The sequence below is a fragment of the Myripristis murdjan genome, chromosome 2, assembly GCF_902150065.1.
Source record: "Myripristis murdjan chromosome 2, fMyrMur1.1, whole genome shotgun sequence".
NCBI lineage: Eukaryota > Metazoa > Chordata > Actinopteri > Holocentriformes > Holocentridae > Myripristis > Myripristis murdjan.
The window spans coordinates 21,080,359-21,095,358 of NC_043981.1; the positions used below are offsets into that span (position 1 = coordinate 21,080,359).

At 45.1% G+C, this 15,000-nt stretch overlaps 2 protein-coding genes across 2 annotated transcripts in view; both read left to right on the plus strand.

Annotated features, from left to right (window-relative positions):
* The first annotated feature begins 1,173 nt into the window (after positions 1 to 1,173).
* f7l (coagulation factor VII, like) lies at positions 1,174 to 10,788 on the plus strand. The gene is made up of 8 exons (XM_030074612.1): positions 1,174 to 1,249; positions 2,431 to 2,591; positions 5,512 to 5,536; positions 6,015 to 6,128; positions 6,866 to 7,006; positions 8,628 to 8,716; positions 9,098 to 9,218; positions 10,229 to 10,788. The coding sequence occupies exons 1-8, from the start codon at positions 1,174 to 1,176 to the stop codon at positions 10,774 to 10,776; spliced, it is 1,275 nt and encodes a 424-aa protein (XP_029930472.1). The 3' UTR covers positions 10,777 to 10,788.
* A 1,021-nt stretch (positions 10,789 to 11,809) lies between these two features.
* Positions 11,810 to 15,000, plus strand: part of LOC115369886 (coagulation factor VII-like) — a 3,455-nt gene continuing 264 nt past the window's right edge. Inside the window, exons 1-8 of the mRNA XM_030066597.1 lie at positions 11,810 to 11,879; positions 12,368 to 12,531; positions 12,803 to 12,827; positions 12,947 to 13,060; positions 13,166 to 13,309; positions 13,483 to 13,595; positions 14,167 to 14,287; positions 14,627 to 15,000. The exon at positions 14,627 to 15,000 is cut by the window's right edge and continues 264 nt beyond it. Coding sequence (XP_029922457.1) covers positions 11,810 to 11,879; positions 12,368 to 12,531; positions 12,803 to 12,827; positions 12,947 to 13,060; positions 13,166 to 13,309; positions 13,483 to 13,595; positions 14,167 to 14,287; positions 14,627 to 15,000 — 1,125 coding nt within the window. The remainder of the gene's footprint in view (positions 11,880 to 12,367; positions 12,532 to 12,802; positions 12,828 to 12,946; positions 13,061 to 13,165; positions 13,310 to 13,482; positions 13,596 to 14,166; positions 14,288 to 14,626) is intronic.

Sequence of the window (15,000 nt, forward strand, 5' to 3'; positions counted from 1 at the left end):
TAACCCTTCATGTATATACGACCCTGCCAGGAGCGTCTCGCCTCCACAAGAGGGAGCGCTCACTCCGTGCACGTCAGACTATCCGATCAGCCCTCTGTCACTGAGAGCAGAGAGCTGGTCATAACGCACAAATTCAGAATGGGTTACGGAAACATTAAAAAAGGGATACAGGCTTCGGTTTGTGATTGCAGCGTCCTGCCTGGAGGCCAGGGTTAGGTTGGGGTTAGGGTTAGGTGATTTGGGATATGGGAGACTGCTCAGTATCCTCTGTTGTTTTCCCTCCATGATCAGGATGCACCCCTGGGGGTGGATGCACCGGCTCACCAGTGGCCTCACACTCTGTTGTTCCACCTGTGACGGCCTCCTGCCTCTAGGGCCTGCTGTTGTGTTCTGTGTACCCTTGTGTTGTCTTGTCTTTCCCTGCAGGTCGTAGGTGGGGCTTGCCACACCGGCCCTACATTCCAATACTCATACTATCATACTATTTAGTAGGGGAAAAAGATTTACCCTGCGTTCCAATACTCATACTACCATACTATTTAGTAGGGAAAAAATAATTAGTATGTCCCAATATATACTAAACTACATACTTTGTAAGGGCAGCTGCAGTACCTACTAAAAGTAAAAAGTATAAGTATGTGATTTGGAACGCAGGGCTGGGTGGACCTGGCCAGTCCACAGGTGTATAGGAGCTGGCATTACTCCTCACAGAGTGATGCCATGCCAGTAATGCCATGGCAGAGAAAACAGCTCCTGGACCAGCAGCCGTGTCCACTGCCAGTTCACAGGGATCTGCTCTGCTTGTCCTGGGAGGTTTTTATGAAAGTTTTTGGTTCCGGTTATCATCCTGGTCTGTTTCTCTCTGTTTACCTTGATTTCTTGTTGTTTACCTTTTAAGTTTTGTTTTATTGTGTGTTAAGATTTTTGTTTTGCTAACCCTAACCCTAACCCTTTGTTTTGTAGTTACTCTAGTGGTTTATTTGTATTTATGTATTATTCGACAGGGTTCGACGTGATTTCCAACAAAAAAAAAAAAAATTCCATCATGGGCCAAACTAACATAAATAAAGACCACACTTCAAAGGGTTAAAATCAGAAGAGCCGTGTGTGTGTGTGTGTGTGTGTGTGTGTGTGTGTGTGTGTGTGTGTGAGACCTTCGGACTCAGATCAGTCATGGAGTCTGGCAGAGAAACTCTGCGTCTCTTCGTCCTGCGACTCCTCGTCGTTTCGCTGCCGGCCTGCAGCGGAGGTCAGGACTCTTCCTCTCCTCCTCCTCTTCCTCCTTCTCCTTTTCCTCCTCTCCTCCTCCTCCTCCTCTTTTTCCTCCTCCTCCTTTTTTCTTCTTCTTCCTCCGTTTCCTTCCATCCTTCATTTCTTTCTTTCTCCTCAGCGGTTCCAGCTCTGACAAAATCACGGCTGTTTTTAGATTCATAATTTTATTATTTCACTGCTTTCCTTTGTTAGTTTGCTTGTTTGTTTGTTTGTTTGTTTACTTTTCAGCTTCTTTCAACCTGAAGCCACATACAAACTTTAAAATTATTTTTTAAATTGTAGTTATTTAACTCTGCTTTTGTATTTATATGTGTATATATTTATTTACATTCTTATTTATTTTTAGTCTGTTTGCTGTCTGTTCTGTGTTTTTAACTCTGTGTTCTTGGTTCTAATGGTTTGGTTTTTATTTTGATCAAAAATGTATTTTCCACATGAAAACTGAGCTGCAGGTTTTACTCTTTTCTGTCTTGTTAAAGGGTGATTCCACCTGCTCATGTTTTATGTTTCATCTGACATCACAGAGTTTCTGTCAGAACCATGATTACTCTTCCCACATCAAGTGTGATCATGATTAATCTTGTGAAATTAGTGTGTGATCATGAATAATCTTGCTAAATTAGTCTGTAATCATGCTTTATCTCAAGGAATCAGTGTGTGATCATGATTAATCTTGTGAAATTAGTCTGTAATTATGTTTAATCTCACGGAATCAGTGTGTGATTATGATTCGTCTTGTGGGATCAGTCTGTAATTATGCTTAATCTTGTGAAATCAGTCTGTAATCATGATTAATCTTGCAAAATCAGTGTATAATCATGCTTAATCTTGTGGAATCAGTCTGTAATTATGAGTAATATTGTGAAATCAGTCTGTAATCATGCTTAATCTTGCGGAATCAGTGTGTGATTACGATTCATCTTGTGGAATCAGTCAATTATTGCTATGAAATGTGTATGTTATTGTATATGTTTTATGCGTTGGTGACCTTTTAAATTTCCCCTCTGGGGATCAATAAAGATATATATATATATATATATATATATATATATATATATACATATCTATATTTATTTATATAATCTTGCAAAGTCAGTGTGTAATCATGCTTCATCTCGTGGAATCAGTGTATGATCATGATAAATCTTGTGGAATCAGTGTTTGTGAACAGTCCAGAGGCCAATGGGTTCCTGCGGCGGTCCCGCCGGGCGAACGCCGGGTTGGAGGAGATGAAGCGAGGAAACCTGGAGCGTGAGTGTCTGGAGGAGAAATGCTCCTACGAGGAGGCCAGGGAGATCTTCATCCTGCCGCAGCAGCTGGTCAGTCTGCCCGGGGGCGGGTCTAACTGTGGGTCAGGTCACACCAGGGCGGGGCCTAACTGTGGGTCAGGACACACTGTGGGCGGGGTCTAACTGTGGGTTGAGACAGGCTGTGGGCGGGGTCTAACTGTGGGTTGAGACAGGCTGTGGGCCGGGCCTAACTGTGGGTGTGATTAGAGTTAGGGTTAGGCACAGTGGTGTAGTCTAGTTTATTCTAGTGGGTATACGCACGCGCGCTTTCTGAAACGTTAACGTTAGCTCCAGCTGTAGTGTCCCCCGAAGCGCCACCATACAACTTCACTGCTTCAGTAGTTTATGTAGGGTTCACGTCACGTCTGACGGAAGCCCCTATGGTCAAAAAGAACAACACAGAGAAGGCGACTTTATGAACGGGAAAGTGAACGTTATGTCAAAAAAACAAAACAAAACAAAACAAAACAAACAAACAAACAAAAAACATACTGATACGTATCTCTGCGCATTTTGAAGTGGTTATACGGAAATTCGGTACCTTTTCTAGTGGGTATACGGCGTATACCTGCGTATCACGTAGACCACACCACTGGTTAGGCAGATGCTTTGATTAGAGGAGTAATGTAAATCACAGATCTACTGATACTTTACTGATTGACAGGCAGGTGTGTTGAGGTGGGGTTAGGGTGTTTTTATAGATCATGCATCTGCATCTGTCTGATGACCTCACAGCGCCATGTGTGTGATGTCAGAACATGAAGTGATATCACATATTCACAGCACTAATTTTTTAATAGTTTCTGCATGTAAACATGCAGAAGGACGTCACTTTACTGCGTGCTGCTGCAGCTTCTGAACTGAGACATGCCTAACACTTCTCAGCCAATCACAGAAGAGAAGGGGCGGGACAAATACTGATGAACAGTCACGGCTGTAAGTTCATCCAAAACTTCATTTGAGATCCAAAAGCCCTCGGGGAGATGTGATTCAGATGTGATACTATAACAAGTGTTGTCTCGCATTGTCGTTGTTGTTGTTGTTGTTGTTGATGATGATGATTTCCCTTGTCCAGGGGCCTATTCCATCAAGCTGGCTAACGGGATAGCCTGGCTTATTTCGATGAGCCTCGCTAATTTAAGTGAGAGTTCCGTTCCATCAAAGTGGCTTGTATGAGTTACAGCTCAGTAACTATGGTAACTTAGTCAGCAGAACTAGCCTGCTCTGTGGCGGCTTACAGCCAGGCTTAGCTCAGCTGCTGTCAAAGAATGTCCGACGGACGCAAACAGACCCCCAAATGACGGCTCCGTCATGTATATTGTTGTCCTGACATCACATATTCAATTAAATTAAATTCAAATTTAATTATGTAGCACCATGTCCGTGTTCGGAAATATAAGTTCAGACTTATTTCCCATAATGTGACCAAGCATGAATGTACGTGTTTACTTAATAAAAATAAACGTAATGAAAATCATGTGTTAACACTGTCAGTCTCCGAAATCAACCGAATAAATAATCAATTACTCAATCAAATTTTATTCATGTAGCACAAGTCATACATCAAATGCAACAACAAGTGTTGAACATAAAGGAGTTAAAAAGAACATGAGGTTAAATAAAAAATAAAAAAAAAGTCTTATTTTATTTCCCACCCGCAATTTGCGATGACCCTCCTCTATTCTGCCCGAAGCCAATAGGTTAGTTGACACAGGTGAGGGACGTTTACAAGAACACATATTTCAGTTAATCCCAACTGGATTCATCGTCATCCCACTTTTGGAATGATCCCTTTATATTTGGATTGTTGCATGTATAATTTCAGAAAGACTGTGCCCAAGTTTTGAAATCATTTATTAACCATTCAAAAAACAAACAAACAAAAAAAAAAAAAACCTCAATCATCATAATTTTGTTCAAGCTGTGAAGACAAAGAATGAAAGCATTAAATACAGTCCAAACCATGGCTTTCTGTTGTGTTTAAATTTATATTTACTTCCTTCTCCAGTTTTTTGATTTCCATATCCCGACGGTGTTGCGCCGGTCAACAATCCTGCTTCCGGCGCCCCTCTGGCCGTTAGCGGCGCCCCTCCAGCAGATGGCGCCCTAGGCAGTTGCCTATAGCGCCTATGCCAAAAGCCGGCCCTGTTTGTGGTGATTTCCCTATATTCTTCATATAGTTCCATCAGCAGTGTCTGCTCCACCGCTGAAAATGTCGAGGCTCTCCTTTTCCCCTCCTTTTGAGACAGTTGTACGTTCGTTTCGACAATCGACTGTTCTGGGCTGCTTATGTGCCCCGTGAACGCGCGCACTTGAGGCTCGTTCAGAAGGTGGCTAGAATTAGCGCTGACTTGACGCGGCTGAATCGCGTTAGTGGAACGGGTTGAGGCTTTAGTAAAAGTTGACGCTAATTCAAGCCAGGCTATATCACGTAAGCGCAGCTTTCTTTAGCTGCTTTCATGGAACAGCCCACAGGTGGTACAGTTTGGTTTGTCGTGTGTCGGGACGGGAAGTCACAGGTCGGCGTCGGAGTCATGGCTGCACTTTAAAAAACGTCTGATTCTGTGCCAGAAATCAGACTTGGATCAGGATTTCCTGCTCCAGTCCATCTTCCACTTGAATGAACAAATCGACAGACAAATGTCTGCAGAATTTGGTGATATAAGCACAAGCTCCATCTCTGCTGATTGGTCGTAGCTCAATTGATGCATGAGTCTGATTGGTTCCCATAGAAACCAGGAATGGATGTGTTTGAGATCATGAGCTTCTGCAAATTAACCTGTAAATTTTATCATAACTTTATATTCCAGTGTGTTTGAAAGCCAAACATTCACATTCCTCTGTCTGTCTGTCTGTCTGTCTGCCTGCCTGCCTGTCTGTCTGTCTGCCTGTCTGCCTGCCTGCCTGTCTGTCTGTCTGCCTGTCTGCCTGCCTGTCTGTCTGTTCTCAGGAGGCCTTCTGGAGAACATATTCAGGTATTTGAGATTCACAGGTTTGATAAAGTTTGGTCCAGTTATTACTCTTGATCAAGCTCACTTTGTCAGACATTAAACACGAAGATCACCGTTAAGAGCCAGCAGCAACACTGGACTAACAAGGAAGTGACATCATGTCATCAAGCTGCATGTGAGGTCGACTTGGTGTAAAAACTGGCTGATCGATCTGAACAGGTTTCATCTCTTATTGAACGGTGTAGAACCCAAAACAGGAGTCAGACTCCTCTCTTATTCATGCTAACAGGCTCATATGTGATATATGGAAGTGTACATGTTAAACTAGCATTTGGCTAACATTAGCCACTGGACAGGCTTGTGCCAGGCCACGTGTGGAATACCACGGCTCTGATGTGATGTCACTTCCTTCTTCATGCCGTATGTCACCATATCACCTTGCCATGTTGAAGGTGTGTGATGGGTAACAGGTGTTAGCTCACTTCCTGCTTCCTGTGTGCAGCGGTGGATCATTGTCGGTCTGGTCCCTGTAAGAATGGAGCGACCTGCACCAACCACATCGACAGCTTTGTCTGCATCTGCTGGCCCGGCTACCATGGACGCACCTGTGACAAAGGTAGGAACCATGTGACCTGCCAGCAGCCTGTAGGTTCTCTGTGAAGATCTTCAGGCTGGCTCAGAACTTTATTGTCCACTGTGTGGAAAACGGCCTTTGTCTTCACCACAATCAGCAAGGGAGCGGCCCTATATGACTGATTATCAACTAAATATTTTAATAATTTAACTGCGCCTGGGACAGATGATTTCCTGTATTCACGGGTTCATTTGTTTCCATGATTCTGGTGGCTCCTGTCAGTCTAAATGTCTTCCTGGGAGAAGCAATCTCAGTTTTAAATGTGAATATTATTATGGTCCAAGTAAGATCACCAAACACAGGCTGGCTTGACATTCCTGATGTAAACTGAAATCAAGACAAGAAGCTTGTTTGTTTTTAAGTTCACAGTGAAAATGTTCATGAACAGACGTCAGGTTGAACAGACCTTTTTCACAGCAAATAGCAGGGAAACAAAGGTGTGACACTTAAATCCATTTAGGTTCTGTTCCATTCAGGTCTGCTGCTGTTCATGCTGGCTCATATAATTGGAACAGAGCCTTAATTAATGATATTATTATTATTTCATGTCAAAACAGGTCCGTCACTGAATGCTGTGATACAGAGGAGCCAAATGTGTTTGTATGAAGAAGTTGTGGATTATTAGGATCCTTTAAGTCGCTTTTAAGACCAGGAAATGTTTTCTTGTTGTCGCTAACGGAGTCGACGAAAACATGCGGGTCTGTTTGTGTGTCCTGCAGCCCGGCTGAGCTCCTACGGCTGCCTCTACAGAAACGGAGGATGTGAACATTTCTGTAAAGACTTGCCAGGTGTTCCTCATCACTGCCACTGTGCTCCCGGATACAGACTCGCTCAGGACAACACCAGCTGTCTGCCACAAGGTGGGTCACAGCTAGAACTACATCTCCCAGGAGGCTTTTCTGTCTGTGCCATCTGGAATCACAAGGATCAGTAAAACCTTTTTTGGGGTTAGGATTAGGGTTTACTTTGTCAGACTTCAGTGAATGTGTCACAGAGGAACATGAACTGATTATGAAGTTCCTTCCAGGCTATGGAGAACAAACCTGTCAAGAAAATGAGAACAGATGCTTCTTCACAGTCTGGACTTTGTGTTTCACATTTAAAAATTCACCAGCTACATTCTCTCTTCGAGAAACTCTGTTCGTTTTACTGCCTGTTTGAATTGAGATGAACCTCATAGCTTCCTCTCTGTCAAACCAACATCAGTAAAGACTTTGCAGTCTTTATTTATTTATTTATTTATTTTTGGAGCTCCAGCTCAGCTTTGACATTAGGCACATTTTGGAAGACACATGAATGTACAAGAGCATGCACTGTTTTTAGAAGAACCCTGGTTGACATCCCGCGAGAACTGGACATGTTTGAGTTCCTTCCTTACAAACTGAAGTAAGGCGTTGATTCATCAATTAGCTGAACTGAATTTGTGTTGTTTATTTATTTCAAACATCTAACAAACAACAACAATAACAATAATGATAAAACAGCAATCAATATAAATTGAGGGGGAAAAGGGAAATTTTAATTGTAAGGAACTCATGTTAGAGACATGTTGTCCACTTAGTATATCACACTAGGACATAATCTTAAAGGAAACTATACATTTTATCATTTTGCATTTTATATTTCTCTAAAATTCTGCTGAAGTACTTTGAATCTGTACTTGGCTTTCAAAATCTGGGCTTCAGATGCATTGAGGCGGACAAGGCTACAGAACAAAGACATTTTATTTGCCTGACTGGCTGCTCTCCAAAATAAACCTGAGCCACAATCACAACAAACTGTCCCGTCCTCACATTCCTGCTCCATTTATTCACTGTCGTCATGACAACAGAAGACATCCCAGCACCAGCACAACTCGGTTTGTTCAGCAGGTTATGTGCTCAGGTAAAGACCAAATCGATCTGAACTGGATCACTTCTGAACATGAGAAGACATGCAGAGAAAGGACCGGGTTCCAGTTGGCGGCTGTTTTAGTTGGCGTTCGGGTCAGCAGGTGTTTTGGAGTTTTGGTTGGGGTTCAGGTTGGTGGGTGTTTTGGGGTTCAGGTCGGTGTGTATTTTGGTATTTTGGTTGGGGTTCAGGTTAGCAGGTTTTTTGGGGTTCAGATCGGCAGGTGTTTTGGGGTTTGGGTCAGCAGGTGTTTTGGTGTTTTGGTTGGGGTTCAGGTTGGCGGGTGTTTTGGTGTTTGGTTGGGGTTTGGGTGAGCAGGTGTTTTGGGGTTTTGGTTGGGGTTTGGGTCAGCAGGTGTTTTGGTTGGGTTCAGGTTGGTGTGTGTTTTGGTGTTTGGGTTGGTGGGTGTTTTGGGGTTGCGACAGCAGGTGTTTTGGGGTTTGGGTTGGCAGGTTGTACCTGTGTTACATCACGTGATGTTGACATGAGTCCCCCACATGGACGCGTGACTTACTGGCCCTGGCTGGTCCACAGGGGGGTGCTGTTTCTTCATTAGGGCTCAACATGTTGACTCTTTGCTTTCTCACCCAGTTCCCATTCCCTGTGGAAAACCAGTGAACCTGATGACTCCCAGGATTGTGAACGGGTACGCCTGTCCCAGAGGACAGTGTCCATGGCAGGTGAGTTTTCTAAGAAATAAAACACATAGAGCAGGTAGTCTGCTGAAACACTGTCATAGTGTCGCTTATCACACCCACTTAAAATTGGAAAAGATATTCTAAAAATGCAGGGAAAGAAAATAAGCATTCTTGCTTTGAAACTTATAGATTCCTTGTATTTATAAATAATAAATAATGTTCTATACAATCATTAATCACATTCTTCTGCTTGTCTCAGGGTTCTTTCCAAAGTAAATTACAGTTTAGTTAAGGAACAGCTTTAGCATCAACGCTGCTGTGCTTTCAGTGGTTTTAGTTTGAATTAATCTAAAACAAAATCTGTACCTTTATCATGTTTCCTGGTGTTAGCCAGCTTGATGATGTCAGCCACATCCCCTCCAGGCGCTGCTGGCGGAGGACCATAACTACAAATGTGGGGCAATCCTCCTGTCAGCAGACTGGATCCTGACGGCGGCTCACTGCGTCTGGGGGAAAACCCCCTCGCAGTTCCACATCACTGTGGGTAAGACTGCTGCTCTACCTCCTCCAGCTCTGTAATGGTCAGGGGTTGTTGGATCTGAGTGGATACTAGCAGTTAGACATTGTCAAAAGTTAATGTGTCAATAAGAAATGAGAATGACAGAATACACAACACATACTTTTACACTTACATACACTACTCAAAAAGTTAGGGATATTTGGCTTTTGGGTGAAATTTATGGAAAATATAAAAAGTTCACGCTACAGTGATATTATATCATGAAAGTAGAGCATTTAAGTAGAAGCATGCACTGGTGATTTCCTCATCTCAAACAATTTATTGAAACAAAAGCCAACAACAGTGGTGGGTATACCACAACAAAAAATGTCAGTGTCAATAACTTGTCATGTGCCCTTGAGCATCAATTACAGCTTGACAACGACGTCTCATGCTGTTCACAAGTCGACTTATTGTCTGCTGAGGCATGGCATCCCACTCTTCTTGAAGGGCGGCCCTCAGGACATTGAGGTTCTGGGGTACAGAGCTCCGAGCCTCTACACGGCGACTCAGCTGATCCCATAGGTTTTCTATGGGATTCAGGTCTGAGAAAGTGCAGGCCACTCCATCTGAGGTACCCCAGTCTCCAGCAGCCGTTCCCTAATGATACGACCTCGATGAGCTGGAGCATCAAACACCTGATGTGAATTTTGCCGTTAAACTCCTTGTTAGAGAACAGCAACTTGTGCAAAAAGTACTGAAACACTGAGCAGTTGGACATGTGCATTCAAAAGTTTACAGAAGGTCACATTAAGTTCACCTGGAAAGGTTATAATGCATTTTAGGTTCATCCTGAAATTTCACCAGAAAGCCGAATTTCCATAACTTTTTGTGAGTAGTGTATATTAACTGCTAATACTTCTGTGCTTTTTTCTTGGCAGGCAGGATTTTTATGTTTAACCGAACATTTTACTGCTGTGGTGTTGGCAGCATTCTTAATTACAGAAGTTGGCAGCTTTTTTCCACCGGTGAAACTGAATCCTGTGTGTGTCCAGGTGAGCATGACCGCTCTGAGAAGGAGGGCTCCGAGCAGACGAGGAGGGTCTCCAAAGTCCTGGTGCATCCGTCCTACAACAACTCCACCTCCGACTGCGACCTGGCGCTGCTGAAGCTCTGCCGCCCGGTGATTCTTGGACACTTCGCCGTGCCCATCTGCCTTCCCGCCCTGGACGGGTCCTTCCGGCGGGCGCTGGCAACGGTTCGCCTGTCCACGGTGAGCGGCTGGGGTCACCTGGCGCAGTCCGGGCTCTCGTCCAGGTTTCTGCAGCGGCTGGAAATCCCCAGGGTCCCGCTGCAGGAGTGTCGTGCTCACACCAAACTCAACATCACCAGGAACATGCTCTGTGCCGGCGTGAGGAAGGGCGGCCAGGACGCCTGCCAGGGCGACAGCGGTGGGCCGCTGGTCACGCGCTACAAGAACACGTGGTTCCTGAGCGGCGTGGTGAGCTGGGGGAAAGGCTGTGCCAAGGAAAACCTGTACGGCGTCTACGTCAGAGTCAGCAACTTCCTGGGATGGATCAACCGCACCATGACGACCGGCTGAACTGGCCTCCAGCAGAAAATAAACCATTAAGATGCTTTTCAGTAGAAAACAGTAGAGTAGAATACAATATTAACAGTAGAGAGTAAAAACTGTGGAAGAGTTACAAAGAAGGTACAACAAAAAATATTTAAACTATGTGATACTAAACCTAATCGATCAATTGATCAATCAGTAGATAAATCAAGAGTAGACTGGGAGCTTATCACTGACTGTCTGTGAAGCTAATCCAAGTAAAACTGCAACATGAAAAAGAAATGAATGGAAAACAAAATGAATGTTCAGGTGGACTTGCTGGGATGTGGTTTGGGTTAGACGGGAAACTCCTCGCTGGTTAATGATGAACCGAGCGACGCCGTCAGAGTCAAACTGTCTTATCTTTCAGACCAGCTCCATGCTGCTTGTATCAATAATTACAAAATTATACAATGTCCAGCATTTGGTGACAATAAAGACTAAAAATAAAGACTGAAGCTGATTTTGTTCTTTCATGAGAGCAAAGCATCACATGTGTAGCTCCTCACCCTGACCTCTGACCTCTGACTTCTGTGTGTTTACATCGTAAGGCCAAGAGCCTCTATAGGAAAATTAACCCTTTTATTTTGAAAAGTGCATTCATTTTTGTTCAAGTTTTTATATGTAGTTTTAGTTTTTTGTCATTTTTTTTAAAATTTAAATGACAATCTTTGTAATAATTATGAATAAAACGTTCCTGTAATTACTGTATTTACAATTTCCTGCTCAATTTCTTTTAATTTTTCTTCCTTCCTCTCTTTTCTTTTTGTTAAACAGGTTTTGGGTAATTTTTTAAAAGATTTATTTGTTTTCATTCATGACTGCAGGCAGCAGCCACAGAGATTTACTGGGACTGGATTTTCCCCCCAGGAACATGTGATGTGTGTGTGTGTGTGTGTGTGTGTGTGTGTGTGTGTGTGTGTGTGTGTGTGTGTGTGTGTGTGTGTGTGTGTGCTGGGGGGCAGACTTTGCTCCCTCGGGTCCAGACAGAAAGTTTAGCAGCAGTTTGGCGTCCGACACGATGCGGCTCAGAGTCTTCGTCCTCGTCTTCGTCCTCGTCTTCGTCGTCTGCGGCGGCGACGCGGCTTCAGGTGAGGAAATGAAACAAAATCAGTTTCTTTTTGGTTTTTACTCAGAGAGACGCTTCATGTTTGTCTCTGTAGTGAAGATGACGGAGTTCAAACTAGAATCAAAAAGCAGATAGGCCGTGTTCGGATTGGTCAGCTCACCACTTCCTGGTTCCGTTCTTTCTGGCGGCCATGTTGGAAGACTTCAGCTGTGTGTGAATCATTTTATCACAAACCCGTCTGCTCGATAAAATGATGATGTCTGCCCGTTAGCTAGCTGACCATCTCTGCCTTGTTGAAAACACGTCTGATTAGCACCCTAGCTAACATAGCAGCTAGCGTTAGCATGTTAACCAGATCGTAAAATGGATTTCCTACCAGAGAAATGAAAGCACTTTCCTCAGTGCCTTCAAAATAGCAATAGCAATAGCAATTAGCTTGTTTTATGATCTGAATTAAAAACGATAGTCCCTCTGGTCCCGGCCTAACCCTGCCCTGACCTTTGACCCCAGTGTTCCTGGAGCCACGGCGGGCGCTCGGCCTCCTGGTCCGGACTCGGAGGTTCAACTCGGGCTGGCTGGAGGAGCTGCAGAGAGGAGACCTGAGGAGGGAGTGTCTGGAGGAGAGGTGCTCGTACGAGGAGGCCAGGGAGGTGTTCGAACACACCGAGGCCACGGTCAGCCGCCGCCACTCCGCTGGGATTACTGTAGATTACTTTAGATTAGACTAGATTAGATTAACGTGCAGCATCCAAAGGCAGAGGAGGCTGAAGTACATTCAGAAACATTTGGAAAACCGAATCACCCACATTTGTTAATAATGATTTAAATTCAAGCTTAATTCATTTCTTTCAGAATTTCTCTTTAAGTTCCTGTTGATTTATTTTTACAGAAAAATAAATTTTGTTTACTTTGGGGGTGAATCTGTTGTCTGATTTCTTCCCTCAGGACGAGTTCTGGAAGACGTACAACGGTAAGCAGACACACACACACACACACACACACACACACACACACACACACACACACTGTTTAACTGTTTAACCCAGTCAGATAAACAGCGGACTGCTCCTTTAACTTTAACCCCTGCAGTGCCGGACGGCTGCCTCTCGGCTCCGTGTCTGAACGGCGGCAGCTGTTCCAGCCACGACGCCTCGTACAGCTGCTTCTGCCCGCCGCAGTTCAGCGGCCTCCACTGTGAGCTCGGTGAGACACACACACACACACACACACACACACACACACACACACACACACTGGGAAACGGGGCGATGTGTTTAATGTCCCCTGGGAAACGGGGTTTCTGTGCAGAGAACTGGAAGGTTCTGGAAACCTGCCTGCTGGAGAACGGAGGCTGCGAACATTTCTGCGAGGAAGAGGAGGGACGGGGACGCAACTGCTCGTGTGCAGACGGCTACTTCCTGGACGGCGACGGGCAGAGCTGCCAGGCTGAAGGTGGGGGCGGGGTCAGTCGCGATGCCGTCACGTGTTCTTCCTCTTCTCCTTTTTCCTTCTTCTTCTTCCCCCATCTTCTTTTTTCTTCTACTTTCTTCTTTTCTTTTTGTTCATTTCTCTTCTTGTTCTCCTCGATCTGACCTTCGTCGTTCCTCCTCTTCCTCCCCCGGCAGACTCGCTGGCGTGCGGCATGGTTCCCGTCCTGCAGGGTTTGGACCAATCAGAGCAGCCGGAGGCTCGCATCGTGGGAGGAACCGAGTGTCCTAAAGGTCACTGTCCCTGGCAGGTGAGGCCTGAAACCGACCAATCAGAGCAGCCCGAGGCTCAGCGGCTACAACACAAGTATTCCTGCTACTGTCAGCATTTTTAGTTTATTTTTGGCATTTCAGGTTTATTTGATATTAACACAGAGAGAGAGTGGATTATCATATGAACAACAACAACAACAACAACAATAATAATATACAAGCAGCATGAAAACATTACACTGTTATATTATTATCATTATTATAATGAACATTTAAAATTTTGAAAAGCAACGAGTGGCTCTCGGGTTTCAAAGTATTTTTGTTCATTTAAACTTATATTTAAAAAAAACAGGTGTTGTGGACAGTGAGCCAACGTTCTGCCGCTGCGGTCTTTTTGATTCATCAGATATTATTTGGCGAAATAGAAAAACACACTAATATTTCCAGTGAGGCAGATCTGAACATGAATGTTGTCATGTTGAAGGACAGGGCCCGCGGTTTGGGAAACTAACAAACACTGACTGAACAAACCAAAACACAGAGAAAAGCAGAGAAAAAGAAAAAGAAGAAGAAAGACGGGAGTGAGGGTTAACATCTGTCCTCCTCCAGGTTCTGCTGCTGTACAAAGGCAAAGGCTTCTGTGGAGGAGTGATTCTGAAAGCCTCCTGGATCCTCACAGCGTCTCACTGCCTGGAGGACACCGACGTTCACTTCCTGCAGGTGGTCGCAGGTACGAAACCCTCTGCCGGTCAGGGTCAGGGTTAGTCCTGTCCCAAACTCGTTTTTAGGATTTGGAGTTTTGTAGAGATGAAACAGAACACCGGTCATGTTTCAACAATAAACATCACTGCTGCTGAATTTATCTGGCTTTAAATCAGCTGTTCCTAAATCAAATGTCCACAAACACGCCGCCCTCTGCTCCCCTGACCGGCCAGATCAAACCAGACGGAGCATGCTAACAGTCGACACCATGTCAAGTGATACAGGCTGTTAGCACGGCTGCTAGCGGAGCGTGCATTTCTTCAGTTTTAAATGGTGGATTGTTCCTTTAACGCCGTCTGCCCGGCAGGTGAACACAACACGGAGGTGGACGAGGGCACGGAGCAGCTCGTCCAGGTCGCCCAGATCATCAGCCACGAAGGCTACGTGTCACGCACCGCCGACAACGACATCGCCCTGCTCCGGCTGGCGTCGCCCATCGTCTTCACGCCGTACGCCGTGCCGGCCTGCCTGCCGACGCGGCCGCTGGCGGAGCGCGAGCTGTGGGCCATCGTCATGCACACGGTCAGCGGCTGGGGGCGGCGCAGCGAGAACGGGCCGACCTCGCACCTCCTGCGGCGGCTGCAGGTGCCGCGGATCCCGACGCAGCAGTGCGTGGAGGAGAGCGGCGTGCGGCTGACGGAGAACATGTTCTGCGCCGGCTTCATCGAGGGCCGGCAGGAC

What these genes read in the sequence shown, in the direction of transcription:
- f7l (XM_030074612.1), top strand. Translation starts at nt 1,174, where the DNA reads ATGGAGTCTGGCAGAGAAACTCTGCGTCTCTTCGTCCTGCGACTCCTC. An exon ending in GCTGCCGGCCTGCAGCGGAG is followed by an intron (nt 1,250 to 2,430) that starts GTCAGGACTCTT and finishes TTGTGGAATCAG; the next exon opens with TGTTTGTGAACAGTCCAGAG. An exon ending in GCAGTTCCACATCACTGTGG is followed by an intron (nt 9,219 to 10,228) that starts GTAAGACTGCTG and finishes GTGTGTGTCCAG; the next exon opens with GTGAGCATGACCGCTCTGAG.